This window comes from Gymnodraco acuticeps, unplaced genomic scaffold (assembly GCF_902827175.1).
Source record: "Gymnodraco acuticeps unplaced genomic scaffold, fGymAcu1.1, whole genome shotgun sequence".
In the NCBI taxonomy this organism is placed as follows: Eukaryota; Metazoa; Chordata; class Actinopteri; order Perciformes; family Bathydraconidae; genus Gymnodraco; species Gymnodraco acuticeps.
The window spans coordinates 559,358-578,601 of record NW_022990125.1 but is presented as its reverse complement, the minus strand read 5'-3'; the positions used below and the strand labels follow the sequence as shown (position 1 = coordinate 578,601).

At 39.6% G+C, this 19,244-nt stretch overlaps 1 protein-coding gene across 1 annotated transcript in view; it reads right to left on the bottom strand.

The window, feature by feature from the left end:
• Positions 1-17,676, bottom strand: part of dmrt1 (doublesex and mab-3 related transcription factor 1) — a 40,636-nt gene extending 22,960 nt beyond the window's left edge. Inside the window, 4 exon segments of the mRNA XM_034216700.1 lie at positions 2,074-2,245; positions 11,168-11,325; positions 15,240-15,414; positions 16,300-17,676. Of these exon segments, the coding sequence (XP_034072591.1) occupies positions 2,074-2,245; positions 11,168-11,325; positions 15,240-15,414; positions 16,300-16,506 (712 nt within the window). The 5' untranslated portion in view covers positions 16,507-17,676.
• Positions 17,677-19,244: the final 1,568 nt, after the last annotated feature.

Here is a 19,244-nt window from a genome sequence, read left to right as displayed (position 1 = left end):
GGCAGGAGGCTGACGTGGGACACTCACAGGAACAGGTGACAGGTGAAAGTCAAACACAAATACAGGTTCAGAGAGATGGGGGAGTCTTAAGGCCTGAGATGCTGGTGGTGTCAGCAGCCTGTTGCACTCACAGAAGGATGTTGATGTTGTGCTAATGACGCTCTTCCCTTATGTCCTTTATAAAAGGTTGAGTTGTTCTTGGAGATATTTTTTAAAAAGTTTTTAGACATATATTTAGAGATATTACATTTGTTTAACCAAACCTCTTCGGCTTCTTTAATCGCACTTAGTACCAAAAGGAGAAAACCAAAATGCTATGCTTTAAGTCGATCACAAAAATAAAAAACAGGTTGACAGCACGAAAAAGTCACTTAACTATGACTATTAACCGCATATTCTAAAAATATTTCATTTAATATCTCTGTAGAGACACTAAACAGTATTGGAATTACAAAAAAAATGGATATGACTGGAACGAGACCCTTGTGAAACCAGTGCTGTTATTTAAGGGACAGTGTTGAAATGGGAAGAGAGGGAATGATATGCTGAAAATTGTCCCAGGCTGGATTTGAACATTTGATTTGGAAGCTCCATCACAATGTCCCTCCTGGAACTAATATATTTAACTACAGCATTTTCATTTATATAATCTTCAGGTAAAAAAGGGTACAGCAGTTAAAGATACCAGGTATCTGAGAACCACTCAAAAACAAGACAATCGCTAAATATACAGTAAAGCTATCAGTGGTTGTATTTTCTGGTGTGCCATGTTTGATGCATGTATACACTTGTCTGAACGAGAAGCAGAGTTGATATACTGTAAAAACTGTTATGGTGTTATTTTCTTTTATAATATCTGTCATTTATTCCAACCCTCTTCCAAACCAGCGTTGGTATTTTCTGAAACAGTGACTAATAAAGTAGGGAGCTGATAAATACCTGTGACTACTACCTGAGACAATTGTTCTGATAATGAATGTGACCTTTCCTTTTTCCTTAGATCATTTTGAGTTATTTAACTAATCACAGCCACACAGCAAATGTTGCATTCCATACTGTACATACGCGTGCAAGATCCCTCTATGGGTAAAGACTGTACCAGCAATTCATTTGCGATCTTTCTGTGCTTCAAAAACACTTTTGAAACCTCTAAATCCACCAAAGTTGGAAAGTGTCTTACAAAATTGCAGTTTAAAACGTATTTATATGGTGCATTTAAAAAAAAGAAAGAAATCCCAGTAATGTCCAGACATGCCAATCAGCCCCTTTACTCCTCTCTGCTGCACTGCTCTAGATTTTGTTATGTAGTTACACTATGCACTTACATGCATTCTTTGCAAATACTTTACCAAACATATTAAGCAATCAGCAAAGTCTGATGTACCCACATTCACAGCTACTAGCAGAAAGGCGGAAAATCCAGCAATGCTCTGCTAAGATTTACATCTGAGATATGTGACAGAGTGCCAGGAATGTAATGATGCGTGGTCAGAAATCAAAGATCAGATCTACTCCATCTCAAAATCATGAGGAAAAGAAAAAGAGCTGCACAGTCGGGTCAGTGACAGTTTGGTGGTTTTAAAATTGATAAGTTCTTTCTGCAAATTATAGCAAAAAGACGTGTTTAATTTCTATGATCGACTGTGGATAATAAATGCTTATGGCTGAATATCTGAGCACACTTTTAATGAACTCTTCTGTCATCCTTTTAACAACAGTGAGGTGAGTAAGGCAGTTTGTAACACAAAGATTGGACACGAGTCAGACCTACTGTACAAACATAGCTCTGTATTTGAAGTAAAGTAAAAGAGTAAGAATAATAAACGTAAAAAAGCTTCACTTTTGACTAATTTTATCGTATACACTTTATGGCACTCTTGACTCAAGTGCAATCCTCCCTTAAATGTTCTTACTCACACTGTTGGTAAAGTCTGGGTAAACTTTATGGGGCCTGATGTGTGTGTGTGTGTGTGTGTGTGTGTGTGTGTGTGTGTGTGTGTGTGTGTGTGTGTGTGTGTGTGTGTGTGTGTGTGTGTGTGTGTGTGTGTGTGTGTGTGTGTGTGTGCAACTCACAAGCTGCCATAGTCTCAGAGCAGTTGTTGTTGTCATCCACACTGAAGATGGGGGGCACACAGCTGGAGGACCCCAGGCCCTGAGTCAGGTAGGTGGCTGCTGGGTAGTAGGAGTGCATGCGGTACTGAGACGACATGTTGTGGCTGGACAGACGGCCCTCACCATGAGGAATCTGTTTCATACAAGGAAACACAAAACCTCAACATGCATCTCAACATGCAGTTTCTTTCGGATTTTTCTAGCGATTTTTCAAAATCCACGAAAGAGATGTTGGGTACTGACAATATACTAACAACTATTTTTTTCGTTCTCATTAAATCAATAATTGTTAAGCATATAAAAATGTCAGATAATGGTGAAACAAGTTTCAAGTGTGTTCGTTTTTCTGACAACCCTGCATCAAGTGTAGTCAGGCAGTTGTTTATGTTTGTATGGGATTTTCAAATACAATTAAAATGGTATGGTTATTGTAAACCATTTCGTAATTTCATTCACACACAGGACCCAAGATGAGTGAGTCTCTAACTATTTATGGTCCTTCAGCCTCGATCAGGACTTAACCTTAGCAAAAAAAGGGGTTTTAAATTAAATGAAAGTATATTCTTTCCTATATTCTTTTATAACCAAACCAATGTAAATCTCTGTAAAGGGACCATAACCGTGGGTATATATCATTAGCCGCATGCATGCTAATCCCAAATACACCAGTGGATATACTCGTGCATTTTTTGACACAAAACAAAACACATTGTCCTATGACCCCCTTCCTGTTTGACTCTACGGTCCTCCAAATCAGCCATGAGATATTCACAGGCAACACTTTAACAACCTTATCTGCAAAACAGAAGTATAGAGTTAAAATACATACTACAAACAAATAAATGACAGAGAATTAGCGCTGTTTGAATTCACACGTCTATGGATGGCTCTAAAAATGGCTTTCTCCAGTCCTCTGAAAACTTTAAAACGAGCTGTCTACTCAGCAGCAAGGCCGCCTCACGCAGGGTTTTCAATTTCAGTTTTATGGAATTTGATTTCTGTCAGCCTGTAATATGTCACTCGTATTGTCCACACCATCAATTCTCCGACAGCTTTATAAACTGTTATTTAAGCTACACTCAGCTCTTGTATTAGGCTGTGAAAAATACAACAGAGATTGGACTGGAGTGTTGAAAGCGCACTGAGCTTACGGTTTGCACGACACATACAGCACCAAACAAAACCTAGTGAAAGTTCCTACAGAAAAAGCCAAGTTTGTTTTTTCAAGCAAATGGAATAGGTTTACATCTAGTTGTTACAGGCAGATCCCCACTAAATAACTTGCTAAAGCTGTCAATTTAACGCCTTATAAATAGTTTGTCATTACTCAATGGAGTGATGGGGTGAATACTATTTTAAGTGGTTTGTAGATTTATCAACAAGAAAAAGCACAGATATAGCCAGTCAATCTATTGTCTAGTCACATGACAGTTGTACTTTCGCTTTGACACCAGGTTCACATCATACAATATTTGTTTCTATTACAATGGTCACTGTGTGAGATGAAGTGTTTATAGAGTCATAACAGCTTGCTGTGAGGGCACCTTAGCTGGATTGTAATTTGTTCATAAAAAAACAAATAGCCTGCCTTTCCCATACTTTATCGGCCAATATCGCTTTCGACCCTTATGGATAGAAAGTCAAATTCTTGTCGTCTCTCCAGTTAGTTGTTTTTCACACCGGAAAATTACTTTAAGGAATGGGAACCGCGGTGCATTCTGGGGCGTGGCGGACATTTATGGAGGATAGAGTCTATAGCAGGGGTGCCCAACCTTTTTTGAACCGAGAGCTACTTCTAAAGTTGCCAGTCTGCCGAGATCTACCAGTCCAAATAGAGAGGCGTAGCCATTACTGACAGCCTACTACCAGGTAAATACACACTTTTACTTGTATAAAACTGACCTTTGTACGATTAATACTTCATAAAATACTGCAGATCCTTTATCTTACCTCTTTCTAATCTACACACATACAAGTATTTAACTGAAGTTACACAACAGTGTTGTTGATACAGAGTTGGAGTTTATTCACACGTCACTACAGTGGGTAATGTTTTCAAGAAACATTGAACAGTGCTGCCACATATGACACAGGGATAAAAGAAAATACTCTGAACCTTTTCTTTGCCATTATATAAAAATAGTGTTGCTACAAAAGTATAAATGAGGCTTACTAATAAGACAACTCAGATCTGAAGCTACACAGGAATCTGCTGCCAACGTGCAATAAAAAAGACAACATTAATAGAATCAAACCCTTTTTTGTTGCATTTTAGTAAATTATAAAAATAAATGCCTTTAAAATAGGATGCAAGCAACACTAGTTTCTTAACCTGAATTGATAATAGACTATATTTGCATTCTTATACAATTTTGGACAATAATTATAATGAATAAGTTCAAACAAACTAAAACTTACAGCTGATTAATAACGATATCTAACTTGAGTTTTTATTATATCAAAAACCTGTTGAAATGCTTCTGTTATTTTTACTGTCCCCCAAAAGCGCGTCAGCAGCCTCCAGGAAAGCTTCTTTCACAACTTCGCCGTCTTTGAAAGACTTCATGTGTTTCGCAAGAACGTGACTGACACGATAAGATGCTCTGGTAGCAGCCTTGCTCTTGTTGTTGGGCCTGGTGGAAATGGACTGCTGTGCATTTAGCTGTCCTCTCAGGCCCCTCCCCTTTTGGGAGCGTAGGGCAGAATTAGGAGGGAATTCCGTCTCGTAGCGTTTGTGCACTGTTTTGAAATGCCGCTCCTAAATTACCCTTCTTCGATAAAGCCACGCTCGCAGTGCAGATGAGACAGATGGACTTTGAATTGGAATAAATACAAAAATAATCATCCTCCCACTCGGAGTGAAAATTATATATTTGGGGCTTTTTTGCTTCTGCCATTGCGGTCTTGTGTGTGCGGACTGTCACTCCTGTTGACACGGACAACGTCAGCGAACTAGTGCCCACCCTGGTGCCCACTGCCCACAAGCCACGCCCCGACACATGGGGTCACGCCGGCCAATCACAAAGCTTTGATGCGTTCAAGTGCATTATTCTGGCACAGGAAGATTATGTTATAGGACATTAACGATAAAACTGAATATTGTTGTTCTATTTTTAGACACATCTCGCGATCGACTGGGAATCTCCCCGCGATCGACCGGTCGATCGACTGGTTGGGCACCCCTGGTCTATAGCATCAGCAACAGCCATCAATATATATCAGCTATTTTGCATCTGAAATTAATAAAGTATGCGCAAAATATAAATGTCCGTCAAAGAGAAGCTCTAGGCAGAAACAGAGGAGAGTTAAAAATATAAAAAATAACTGCGCAAAACATAACCTACTGACCATGATTAAAACGCTTAAAGTGGAAAGTTATGCTTCTCTGCCCGCTGTACAGGTTAAGTTAATAGGTTGAAGTCTCAAGTATCCTCCGAATATGGACGACTTGCCGTTGATGACATAATAAAAGCTTTATTTATACAGCAGATGCGGCTCAATCACACATCACATTCCCTATAGGTGTAATTTTCAAGGCAAGGAGTACACTTTTGGCGCATTACCACTACAGCGCGGAGCGCGGTTTAAGCGTGCCGTGCCATGCCCGGCCCGTTTTTGGTTGCGTTTCCACTAGGCGTAGTCCCGGCTAGCGGGTACTTTTTCACAGTTTTCTGGCTCTCCAAAATCGAGGTTCTTTCCGGGCCAACAACCGGGCTGAGTATACTAAACTAGTGAGAGAATCGCTGGCAACTACAACAAAATGAACATATTTTACCGTGATTTAATTGTAATACACGTTTCAAAATGATGCCGAAGTAACATACTGATACCGGTTAGTAAAAACCATGAATTACTGCTTTGACAAGTCTGCAGACAGACGGCAGGAGAAAAACCTTTTAAAATGCGTGTTTTCTGAATGGAGATTGGCTAAGCTAACGCAGTATATGCTCCGACCGTCCACACTCACAACAACGGCCTATACAGACATAAATAAACCAGCGACTGTATTCGCCATGACACAGACAGTCTGTGGTTTGTACTTGTTTAACTTTTGTCTAGTTTCTGAACAGATATGAGGAGCTGTGGCTCTGAGTGCTAACCGCTAACGGCTGATGTTGGTTTTGTGTTTCACATTGATGATGAGGTCACGGCTCCGCCTACACTGCGTTACTATAGTTACTACCCCAGTTCCTAAACTGTAATGGAAACGCAGCATAAAGTGAGCTTGGCCTACCAAGGCCTAACTTTACCATACTAAGCCGTACGAGGCCCTGCGTTTTTTTTAATTAAAATAATAATATGTGGCGACCCTTTTTAATTTTTGATTGTTTGTTATGTGGATTTGTAGTATTTGTGTTACTGTATGTTCAATAAAGGTGTATTTTTGCAAAATCTTGAGACATTGCAACATGTATGTACTAGGCAGGGCCGATTTTTGGCATAGGCTGTCGCCTAGGGCGCCAGATCTGGGGGGCGCTGCGCTGGTAGCTCTGGGAGGGGAAAACACATTTTTGACCGTTGGCGCTCATCCTAATTTTCGGCCTTGATGTAACAACATTCATAATTAAGTAAATGTAACGCCCTTTTCACCCCGGTTACATTTTTCATTTGCCCTGTACGATGGGCGCTGAAAGTGATGAAAGTGGGGGATGTTGGCTTATCAGGCGCCCGCAGCTCACAGCCAAAGTGCGAGCGTGGGAGCGAGCAAGGGAGAGAGAGAGAGAGAGAGAGAGAGTAATAACTGTTGTTATTAGAATCTGGTGCTAGCTGCGCTAACGGATATAAGAAGTAGATGTTTCTACAACCTGGGTCGAGGAGAGCTCTCCTGTCAGACTGAGAGGCTCAGTGAGGTAAAGGACTCTCTGAATGTTTAGATAGTTAATTTTAGTCTAAGTCATCTCAGTGGGTCTCAAACGTTTTGAAGGCAATCCTTTATAATTATTAGGATAAATAAAAACAGGTTTGAAATCATTCCAATGTATACTATAGGACAGTAAACCAAAAATATCGTTTAAAGTTGGAGAGATACAAAAATATGCATGAATAAATAAATGTTAACTAGGTAAAATAAGATATGAATGAACAACAAAAATTAAATAAGTTACATTTATTTGTTATTGGCTATGGAAGGTTATTGGTTATGTTCAAATACTTATTTGATTATTAAAATGTAAACCGATCTTTTTCATATGGGTGTTTTAGAGTTGTACCCCCTAGATCAGGTCTCTTGTAAGTGTGTGCTCAAAGTGCACCAGATTGAAGCATTTTACTTTAAAATGTTCAAAAAAAAAAATCTTCCCGGGGGGGGCATGCCCCCGGACCCCATTAGAGGATGTGACATCCACCTCCCAATTAAAACATGTTCATACAATACTGTACAAGTTTCTGTTTTTGTAGTGTATTGTCTTTTGTAGAGATTTTTCATTTATTCTTTATATATAAAATCTCGCCTGGGGCAGCAAATTGGCTAGAACCAGCCCTGGTACTAGACCTCAAGAGCCTTTCTTGTACTGGCAGACACATAGAAATAAATTGGCGGGGCGCACTTCGCACGTGCACACTAAAAGATTCCACGCGCTCCGCGCTCACATTATGCTGGGCCCACGTGCCTTAGCACCGCTGCTATGACTCCATCCTAGGGGAAACACTGCACTAGTGCTGCATTCATGTGACAAGTGGTAATATGGCTCTGTGCTGACGCTGCCATTGTGTTACCTTAAATTGTAGGTGAGTGCTGCGTACAAAGTAAAAATGATTTCCACTTTGGAGTCATTACGGGGAGGTAACAATACAAATTAAACTAAACTGACTCACCACAAGCTTTAGGTGTGCAGATATATTTTTTTGTTTCAATCCAGGATGTATTTGTGTCAACTGTCACGTCTACTTCTAAAGGTTATAGGGAATGCAAATGAGAAGCTAGAGGACCCTCTCATACACTCTACTATTTGGGTGGGTCTTCGTTCCAATACATTTGAACAACATTGAACAAGGTAGGTAACATTAACTGAGATAATACCTCTTTAGTGGGTTAATACTCAGTGAGACTCAGAGAATACACAATATAACATACCAACCTTTCAGTACTTGAGCTCCACAATATGTCGGTTTGTGCGAGTAGTGTTATTGACATAATGCCTTTTATTTCATTTTAGATTACTTCTCGACCTTATAACAATGGTTGACTGCCTTCATTTTTACAGCATAAATGACCCGTTAAAAATAAAATTCAATCTTGTGTTTCCGCCCAATGTACCAAAATCACACTGAACAGTGACCCCATATCCAAGTTCAACCATAAATTGTGCGCAGTGTTACACAGCTAGTATGAACAGAAGTGGTTGTAAAGGCAGAGACAGCATATCTAACAGCATATTTAGGATTATATTCCTATGTTTTTATAATAAAATTAATACTCAGATACAGAAATGTCAGGATCCTTGATGACTTCATCAGGCTCTTACTTTCGGCGTGCGCCCTCATACCAAAATGCTGATTTTCCGCGTAAAATGTTTAAATGCCAGAAAACAATATTTCTGTTCATCAAAAACGTATAATTACTCAAATTATCATAGACGGCTTTGTTTTTACGGAGCTCCGACGTCATGTTATTTACGTCCGCGTTGCCATCTTGTATACGGGCCTCATGTTCTCCCGACAATTCGTATACATACAAGATCAGCGCCACAGTATTGCCCTCATACTATATTTTTCTAGAAAAATGTCTGTTCATGACAACTAAAATTTGATTTTCTGAATGCATTTCTTGACACTAAAAAGGTAGACTTTTTTTTGCACTGATGCCATAGGGGAGGAGAATGTTGCTACACAACCAGAGTCCTCTCTCTAAACTCACTGGCTAACGTTCTGACTCGTGGGAGGGCTGCCATACCTCCCTGAGAGGGCCTGTCTCCTTATCTGGCACCATCTCCTGTCTGGAAGCTCTGCACCACCCTTATATTATCATCATCCACCTGCATGACAGCCAAGCACCACTGAGTGCACAGGAGAGCAGAGGAGGAGGTAGATGAAGCGCTGATAAAGACCACAGCGTTTCCTTGTGGGAATTAATTTAGTGTTGGGAAAAGCTCATAGTTCACTGGACTGTGAGAATCGCTATTGATAAGATAAGCGTGATGATTTAAAGGAAATTAACATTTTTATAGCAGGTTTTGCCGCTGAGAAAAACACTATTTCAAAAAGGTTGCCAGAAAAATAAATAACATTTACCTAAATCTACAGCCAAATGTTAAGTAATTAGTATAACAATTTGATTGACTAAGAACACTATATTAAGATAACGAAGGAAGTAACTGTATGCTGTATTATTTGTTTTTAAATAGTTTTATGCGTGTTAACTGTTAACTATTTTGTGGCGTTTAAGTAAAGAAAACTGCAAACTAAGTAGCAAATTATGGATTTTAATGTCCAGCCGTAACATATACTGTATACATAGATTCATAAACGTCCATTATGGCACTCTGTCATAAACAGAATAACTGTGTTTCAGGCAAGCACTCAAATTAAACTAGCATTAAGCTCAACTCAAAAGTGAAAATTGACATTTGAATAATACAGATAGTTTGAAATATATATAGTTCTAAAAAATTATTTTTTAATCTGTAAATATTGTTGTGTTTTATTTTAGTTTGTTGTTTTTATGAATTTGAACATGTTAAGTGTCTTTGAGTACCATCAGAAGCACTCTATAAATAAAATGTACTATTAATATTATTGAGTAAATGTTCACTAGATGTTATTACAAAGAAAAGAGCGACACCTCTAAAAAAAAAAAAAATGGACAGAAAGTCAATGAGAAAAAAACTTGGCAGCTCTCTGGAGGGTGCAGAAAGACAGTGGTAAGTGCTTTAACTTCAATATGGAGACACAATCTAAAATGAGCAACTCAAGAATAATCACTTTTGCTGGGGATGCAAATATCTGAATATATTTCCAATACATTGTAGAGGTTAGGACAGGTTAAGGAAACAGAGAAAACACGACAGAATATTTGGCTTTAACAGAAGATTGACAATTTCTCAATTCAAGCAATACTAGTAAAAACTGTGTCTATTTCTTGAGGAATATTTCATCAGGTCCTAGTTACAAACTGTTAAACTGTGTGTGTGTGTGTGTGTGTGTGTGTGTGTGTGTGTGTGTGTGGCACAATATACTCATCTCTCCAAATAATCAACTCTTCATGCAAACACATAAAAAAGGTAGTCCCTGAATTTGAATAACCGTAGCACGTTGCCCACTCAACCTGACAACTTCGCTAAAAATATCATAAATCAAAAAGGAGGATGGCTAAATTATGCTAAAGAGTGCTAACTGATTAGCATTAATGCGCTCACTTTCACCTCGGAGCACTGAGGCATAGCGGTTTGGTCCTCTGCCGACAGACAATACCATTAACCTTTGCAATTCAGGCTCTGCCGTGCGCCGGCGGGTTGGCGGAGGCACTGACCCCAAAACTAGATGTTGCTATTGGGGGAACGGAGAGGGGGGGGGGGGGGGGACTAATGTTGTTCATAAAAACAAACCACCTCATCTGAGATCACTGGAGAGTTATATATCTAATTTGCTCCATGCACAAGCTCATCTCATTTGACACAGTAGAGATACATTTAGGCATAAATCAGCGTGAATATATGGATGAATGAGGGTCCAAGTGTGTGTGTGTGTGTGTGTGATGGTGGGATGTTTGGTACTACACCCCCCCCCCCCCCCCACATGTGTCCTGCGTTATAACCTAAGTGCTGACATTAGAGCAGACACTCTCATCCATCTCTAAGGAAAACAAAGAAATAAAAAAGTTTATATGAATCACTACTGGAAGCAAAGAAAATAAACTTCAAATGTCCACAAGGTTGCCTGAGCATGTCTCAGTTACATCACTGACATATCAGAGTGGAGCTTCACCCCTTCTTCTTCTTTTTTACATTTTCTTTCTTTCTGTGTTCTGTAAATCTGTTATTTTCTATACCGGGACTTCTTTACTGCCGACATGATTAGTCAATACAATACTTTGTCAAGGTGTTTCTCTCTTACTCACCTGGTATTGCTGGTAGTTGTAGAGGTTTCCGTAGTAGGCGGAGTATCGTGAAGGCTGGTAGAAGTTGTAATATGAAGTTTCCATCAGCAGGTCTGAGGTCTCCTCGGTGTGAGCCCGGGCCCCGGCTGACAGGCTGGGGGACAGACCTGAGTGACCCCCTGGGAAACACACACATATCTCTTAAAAAACCTTTAAAATGCACTAAATATCTCCCTTCTTGTTTATGTCTGGTATTCAATTCAATGTAATTATCTTGGGCTTAATTCAATATGGGAGTCTATACTTATTTTATATTGTCTTTAAAGTGCACTGTGATCCCTGTTGTGAGATGAATTGTGAAATGTATTTGTTTGACCTTTTAACATCTTATTGTAGTCTTTATTTGTATGTTCTTTTTTAAATACTTTAATTTCATTCGACTGTATTCTGTTGTTATTTTGCTTCTGTGAAGCAAAATAAGGAAATTCTTGTTACAAAGATACAATAAACATAATAATACTAACAGTGCAGTAAAAAGAGCAACGGTGCTTTACTAATAGAATGTATCAATATTAATATAATAATAGGGGGAAGACACAAAATATAATGTCAGAGGATAAAATAAGATGTCTGATGGATTTCAGATCCTTATTGCACGTATACATTATACCAATTGTAACTTCTCTAATGTTATGTAATTGTAAAACCTTTCATGATTTCTAAGCAGAGCTCAAGCTAAATTACATTTATTCTGAGCCTTTGCCGAACGTTGAATCTTCAATGAAACAGACTATCTTTCAATCAATAAATACAAAGTGTATTTATGGTATAGCCCAGTATCACAAATGTTACATTTGTCTTGTGGGGCTTTATGCAGAATCTGTCCTTACACCCTCACATCAGACAAGGAAACACTCCCAAAGAAACTCCATGGTTAATGTGGGAAGAAATGGAAGAAACCTTGGGCACGGCCACGACTCCTGATCCAGGCAAAGCTTTAATACTGACAACGTGCCAGTTGACAGACACAAAACACTGTGGGGAAGCTGAGCTAGTAGCATTCATATTTGGGACATGAGAGTATACAGGTACAGAGAAAGAGAAAATAGAAGTAAGGTGTCCCCTGACCCTGTCTTAGTCTATAGCAGCATAACTAGAAACAATGTTATGTTTATCTTTATTTTATTTGTAATTCTTGTAGATTGACTGTCGAAATGCTGCTGTGACAAAACAATTTCCTAACTTGGAATGAATAAAGTATCTATGTATCTATCTTTTGGCTGATTCAAGGTAAGTCTTAGCCACTCCTAACTATAAGCTTTATGAAAAAGGAAAGTCTTAAGCCTACTCTTATGAATGGATAGGGTGTCTGCCGCCTGAACACAGACTGGAAGCTGACTCCACAGAAGAGGAGCTTGCTAGCCAAATGCTCAGGCTCTTTCTGCTAGGTGCACTCCTACCTCAAATTATAATCAAGAGCACCATCTGCAGGTGGCAGGTATCACCTACGTCAGGGGGGTCAAACTCAAATACACAGTGGGCCAAAATTAAAGAATGGGTACTAGTCGAGGGCCGGACTGGTTCAATGTTTATTGCAGAACTTATTGAAATGAACTTATTGCACATATTAAACCTGGAACTAACAAAACTTAAATTATTGCCTATAAAAACAACATTAAACATTAAATAATCAGTTGCATTCATTTCTTATGGCTCTGCAGATTACATTTTTCCACAGGCCAACAACAGCTTCAAAAAAACGATTTCCCTCAAAGAAAAAACATGCCCTGTTGTCGTGAGAGACAAAGTGCAGAAGGAAACATCCATTAAACTGCTCTGTGATGCTAGTTCAGATACTTGGCGTCTCATCTCGGGTGCAGGTTCATCAATGTTTGAGCTCAGGCTCTGAGCGGAGGAGATCCTCAGGATGGAGTGAAGGTGTGAGTGCAATATACCGGCGGATCAGATCTAATAGTAATTAAAAATTATCCTGCGGGCCGAAATTAAATCCACCAAGGGCCTGATCTGGCCCCCGGGCCTTGAGTTTGACACATGTGATCTACGTCATAGAAGCAGACCTAACAACACACCATCACAATGCAGAAATAAGTGCTGGCCGATCAGGCGAAGATGACCATCATCATCATCACCTTCATTACTTTTTTATCTGTTGTTCTTTCCTTATCAACAAGGCCACATTGTTCTCGGGATGACCCTGATCTTTCACTTTACAGAATGAAGACACTGTGCAACACTGAAGCCGAAGATAATGACATGCGTTGTCCCCGTTGTGATTAATTTCACCAGTGAATCACGGAGTGCTCGACTCCCTTCCTCACCTCAATCCTTCCTCTCTGTTGCCAAGGCCCAAAGTTCATTCTCACAGAAACACAAAGCAAAGAAGTCAAAAATGAGCAGCCTTGACCACAGTCATAATCCAACTCCTCAAAATGTTCTATCAGTGCAGGAACATCATATCTGTGTCTGGCTCCACACCACTGCTGGGAAAGAGAAACAAACTGCCCTTTCATATTCTCCCATAATAATGTCTCTGATTAGTGATATCCATAAGAGTGTTCTTCTGCTGTGGATTTATCCTTTTTTTGTTTAAAATATTGAATTCAAGTTGACTAAACAGTCATCTTTACAAAGGTATTAATATGTACAAATATACCACAAACACAATATTATAGTGGCTTTGCTGCCTGTTAAACTAAAATCTTCGGAATAAGGTTGTACTTGTCAATATGTCAATTTCTTCACACGAAGCTTTTAAAATAACATAATATGACCCATCTTTAAAAAGCCAACTGATAAAAACAATCTTGTGAATTATGAATGTTATCTTTCAACACTTCTAAAGATTTTACAGAAGACATTTGTATGTTCTATTAAGGTGGACTGACTTTAGTCGGACCAGTTATTCTGCAATTTGGACACGTTTTTGGCAGTTTTGGTAACGGCCTGATGATATCTGCTTAATTTTCAGAGCAGGTTAAGCCAACTGTCTTTTATCAATTATCGGAAAAACATTCATATTTGAAATGATAAAGGGTTGAGATCAAGTTAGACTTAAGAAATTGTAAATCTAAATGTGATATCAGTGATTGGCAAAATGTTTTATTCAGTAAACTACATTTTGAGAGATTGCACGCATAAATCATTCATTTATTTATCTATTAACTCAACTGCAAAACAGCGCTTTATAACGGCAGCTGTGTTTTATATGCTACATTTCTAATGTGAATTCCAGCAAATATTTTTCAATAATTCCCAGAGCTTTTGTTTGGACAAAATGAATTTATACTGGGGACATGTCTCCACCACTTTCAGAAATGGCCAATTTTGTCCCCACCTCTTTGCATTAAGGTAATTTGTTAATCTGCCTAATCTTTTGTTTTGGTTTCCAAAATGGATGTCACGTGCTGCGAGGAACTCTGGATGAGTTCGTTAGGGACTGGTCCCCAATTGCACCGTACATGAAGGAAGAATGGTCAAGTGTTATAACTGTGGGCGTAAATATAACATAATAAGTAAGTACTCCCACATGAGAGAGTACTAGGTTACTACTGCTGCGGTTTGTTTGTTTTAGTGTTTTGTGGGTTATATCACGTTTTGTTGTGTTGTCCTTAATGTTTTATCGTCTCAACTTGTAACTTCTGAAAATAAAATAAAAAATATTGAAAGAGAAGATAATTTGTTAATAATATTCTGAAAATAGTGTGTTCACAAAGAATTGTAAACTTATTTTGCACAAGAGAACATGTTCAACCCCGAGGACTGTTCACACTTTTGTGGGTGTATTTCTGCAAGTGGAGCAATATGGACACGTTTAATATTAGTAATAATTTAATAGAGAATAGTAAAGCAATTGTTGCTCCTGTTAATCCTAGCTTAGTTACTGCCCTAGTTGTCCAAAAAAGTATTGTATGTTTGCGGGGGGTGCGTAATGCAGTAGTGTTTTTTTTAATCTGAAAAAAGTTTCCTTACCACTTTTTCTAACAAAATGCCTGTACAGCAGTATAATCAGTATTACTACATTAAAAGTGTGACATGCGAGATACGGGACAGATGTCGGTTGTGGATACCTCACCTGTGCCGGCAAGAGAAGAAGCAGAGGTGCTGGTGGGTGTCAGGGCTCGCCCCTCTAGGGAGAACAAGCAGTCTGCCCCAGCCTCATTCTTCACCATCGCATCCGGACCGCTCAGAGATACCGGACCACAGATCCCAAGCTCCTCTTCCTGAGCCTGCTGCCGTCTCAGGGCGACCTTGAGGGGGGAGGAGAAAATGAAAACCAAACATTATGCTTATCTACTAACTTTGTAGTACAGTCTACACACTGTAGACTCTACAGCTTGATAATGTAAAGGTAACATACAAACATAGTTAAGTAATTAGTAAATGATTACACATTGATTTGACTTTCTGAAATTGAATTGACCTAAATCAGGAAAAGTATATTATTTACGTCTCTGCACAACTCATTTGAAAATTGTTTGTTATATTATTAGATTAAATTATTTATGATTGAATTTGTTCAGCTGGTAAATGTTTAAGGCCAATCTGTATTTAAATCGAGTATTTCAAACTGTCAGATAAATTAAATAGAGTAAAAAGTACAATTTGGGCCTCTGCATTGCAGGAGAGTAGACATAAAAGTTGCAGGCAATGCAAATACTAAATGCAAATACTCAAGCTCCTCAAATTTGCCATATTCCCTAATTTTGAAATGTATAATAAGTGTTACTTAATCTCAAAATATAACTAAATTGTTAGTTCAAGCTAGAAAGTTACAAAGTAGGCTATTCCACCACATATTATGGCAAATGTATCTGCTCTAAAAACTGTATTCATATTATGTATCGAGAACGGTCTGCTGTATGCAACACGTGTGAAAATATACACATGCAAGGTGGACATTTTAGGTGTGCTATGTGAAATGTAAATGAGGGAAAACAACTTAAGTAAATTTAGACACATTAGTTAAAAAGTATACAAACATCATTTTAAAATATGTTACTTAGCAGTTAACTTAACATCACAACCCAGAAACGATTTGCTTTCACGCCAAACCTCTAGGTTTGAATATATCCTTTTCGAATCAAGCTAACATTAGCCGGTTAGGCTTAACATGAAGAAAGTTTTAAAATTACCTGGGCCGCCATTACTCTTTGCCTCTCTGCTATAAGCTTGCATTTTGGACACTGGCAGTCCCTCCAGTTGCAGAACCGTTTGTGTCCCTTCAGAGGAGACACATAGCCGTGGTTTCTGCAGCGGGAGCACTTGGGCATCCTCGGGGGTTTCTGGCGCTTGGATGGAGACATAGATCCCGGGCATTGCTGCACCTGCTTGCTGCTCATGGCTGCCGGATCAAAAGTGCCAACTGCTCAATCTGGTCAAAAAACAGTCCAACTTTAGCTACTATGTTTGAGTATGTTCCAGACTCGGGTGGTTAAAGATGTGCACTGGAGCCACTGGTGCCAGGAGGATGGAGCCTCTATCCAACCGCCCCGCTGTAACAAGTGGGAGGGAACACGCTGAGCGGGGAGAAGATTGGTATCACCGAAGAGAAGTGACTGAAGTGACTTTCAAACTTTGTGAAGTTTTTTTATTTCAAACAGTGTAAACTTGACATATTTTGGCAACATGTGTGGATACACTGCTGGCTAGCTTGTGAATCCTCCTAAATTAATATAATACAGCTTTGTCTTTTTGCTGATGAGGATATTTCGCATTAGCCTACATTTTAGAATCTGCAAAATGTTCAAACCAGTGGCGTAGCTGTGGGTGGGCCTGGGCCCACCACATGCACGTCTGGCCCACCCAGAGCCAATCAGCGCGTTATAGCGTAGAGCCGGGAAGCCCAGAAGGAAGTGCCACAAACTGCAGTTCCTCTAGTGGCCAACAGGGGATGGATGCAGAAAGGAGCCATTCCCATAGACCCCCATGTTAAAATGCCCAACTTTACAGCAGAAATAAACATGTTTCTAGCCCTGGATCCAATCAAACGTATTCTGGATATAGTTAGATTCCACCTTCATGACAATGGAACAGGGAGTGCATTTTTTTTAACGTGAGTAAATTAGTAAGTAAAGTAAGTTTTGCCGTGAGTGAATGAAAGTCTTATTTCTTCTTGAGGTCTGCAATGAAGCGTGTACACATTTGCTGAATATGAAAATACTCTCTCAGTGTGTGCCCACTGTGCGACTGTCAAGGATAAACAACCTGTGGCCGCCGAGCCAGTCATGTGTAGGGATAGGTACCAAGCCCCAGTATTAAACAGGCCCCAGGGATGAATTATTAAAGACCGTGGCCGTGGTACCATTAAGCTCCGACGTTATCGGTCGGTACTGGAGAGAGACATATACAAAATATCTGCCGTATTATTGCTACACAAACATTATATTGCAGTTTTAGTGTCGCCAACTCAGTTTCTAATATGCAAAAAGACAGCAAAATGCGTCTATGATTATTTTTTGTATTTTAGATCTTTCCAATCCCCGTCTGTGTGCGAGGGGGCAGGGCAGTTTACACACACGCAGCTGCTACATGCAGCAACACACACACACGGAGGAGATGGCGGAGAGAACACGCTCCGAGGTGTGGTTAAACTTTACCAGTCTCGATGTGAACAATGCTCGTTACCAAAAGTCAGTGTTACAGTAACGCGTTACAAAGTAACGCCGTTCATTCGGGTAGTAACTAGTACTCTAACGCATTACTTTTTAAATTCAGTAATTCAGTTACGACATGGTGCGTTACTCCGTTAGTTTTTTTTATATAGTCAACAGCCAGGCGAACAGAGATGAGAACTGTACTTAAGTACAGTACTTGAGTAAATGTACTTAGATACTTCCTGTGTCACATGCGGAGATGCGCTGTGGGCGTGTTTGTGTTGTTTACTAACAAGACTATCATGGCGGCGGCGGAGCTCAAGTCTAGTTTCTCCACCTGGAGATATTCTCACTATTTCACTTTTGTCGAGCACAAAGAAAAGAACGTTTTAGTTAAATGTAAGTTGTGTCCTGGCGGGTCAAAGATCCTATCTACTGCCCAAACCAGTAATTCAAATCTCTTAAAACATCTGCAAAAACAACATGCTGGGACGAAGCTAGTAACTAAGACCACAGAGACTCAGCCGACGCCACTCCACCTCCACCTAAGCAACAGCGGCTGGATTTTAACCAAGGGACTGCTAGCCAGGGAAAAGTCGATAAAGCCATTGCACAGTATGTTGTAGAACACATGCAGGCTATTGCTACAGTGGAGTCACCCGCTTTCAGGGAGCTAGTTAGCATGATACCATGTCCGGGCGGCACACGGCATACTGTATGGGACGGAAAACTTTTTATAACTACCTGGAGAAAGAATATACAAAAATGGAAAGCCAGCTAATATCGATGCAATCCAGATTGCATATAATGCATGTCAAGTTGATCAACAGATTGTATTATTCTCCAATTCTTTCACACACACATACGGGTATTGGGCCGAGCTTGACACCGTACTTCCGGTATCCGCCGTTTTACGCGAGGTGCAAGCAGCCGTACACCGTCTAGGTGTTGCTAAGCTTCCTGTACTGAATATCATAGTCTATTGCCTTAATCAATATCTAGTCAACTCTAAAATACCACATATATGTAATGGCATGATAATATTATTGTGACAAGTGGGGTATTCACCTGGTGTTTCCAGAAATTAGACGTAGATGCAGCCAAAATCGACGAAGGCCACTGTCGTTTTTCCATACATCTGCAGGCACACAGCTCTAGTTTACGCTGGTAACGACCTAAAGCACACCCCTCAAGTCCAGAGATGTAATCCGAAGACATGCAGCGATTTCTTCGGTCGTTAATTCAGAAAAAAAAACCTTGTCCGCTCTGCCTGGCTACGTTAGCTCGCTGCTTATATTTGCACTTCCAGGATATTTGCACCTCCAGGAAAATGGCGTATTTATATATATATATATATATATATATGGCGCGTGATGCATTGTGGGTAGCTCGTGACGTCACTGTGTGTGAAAGAATGCAATAACAGTACTGAAATTAAGGCTATAAGGGCATTAATGGGAGCCCTTTTTTTAAGTAACTAAAAC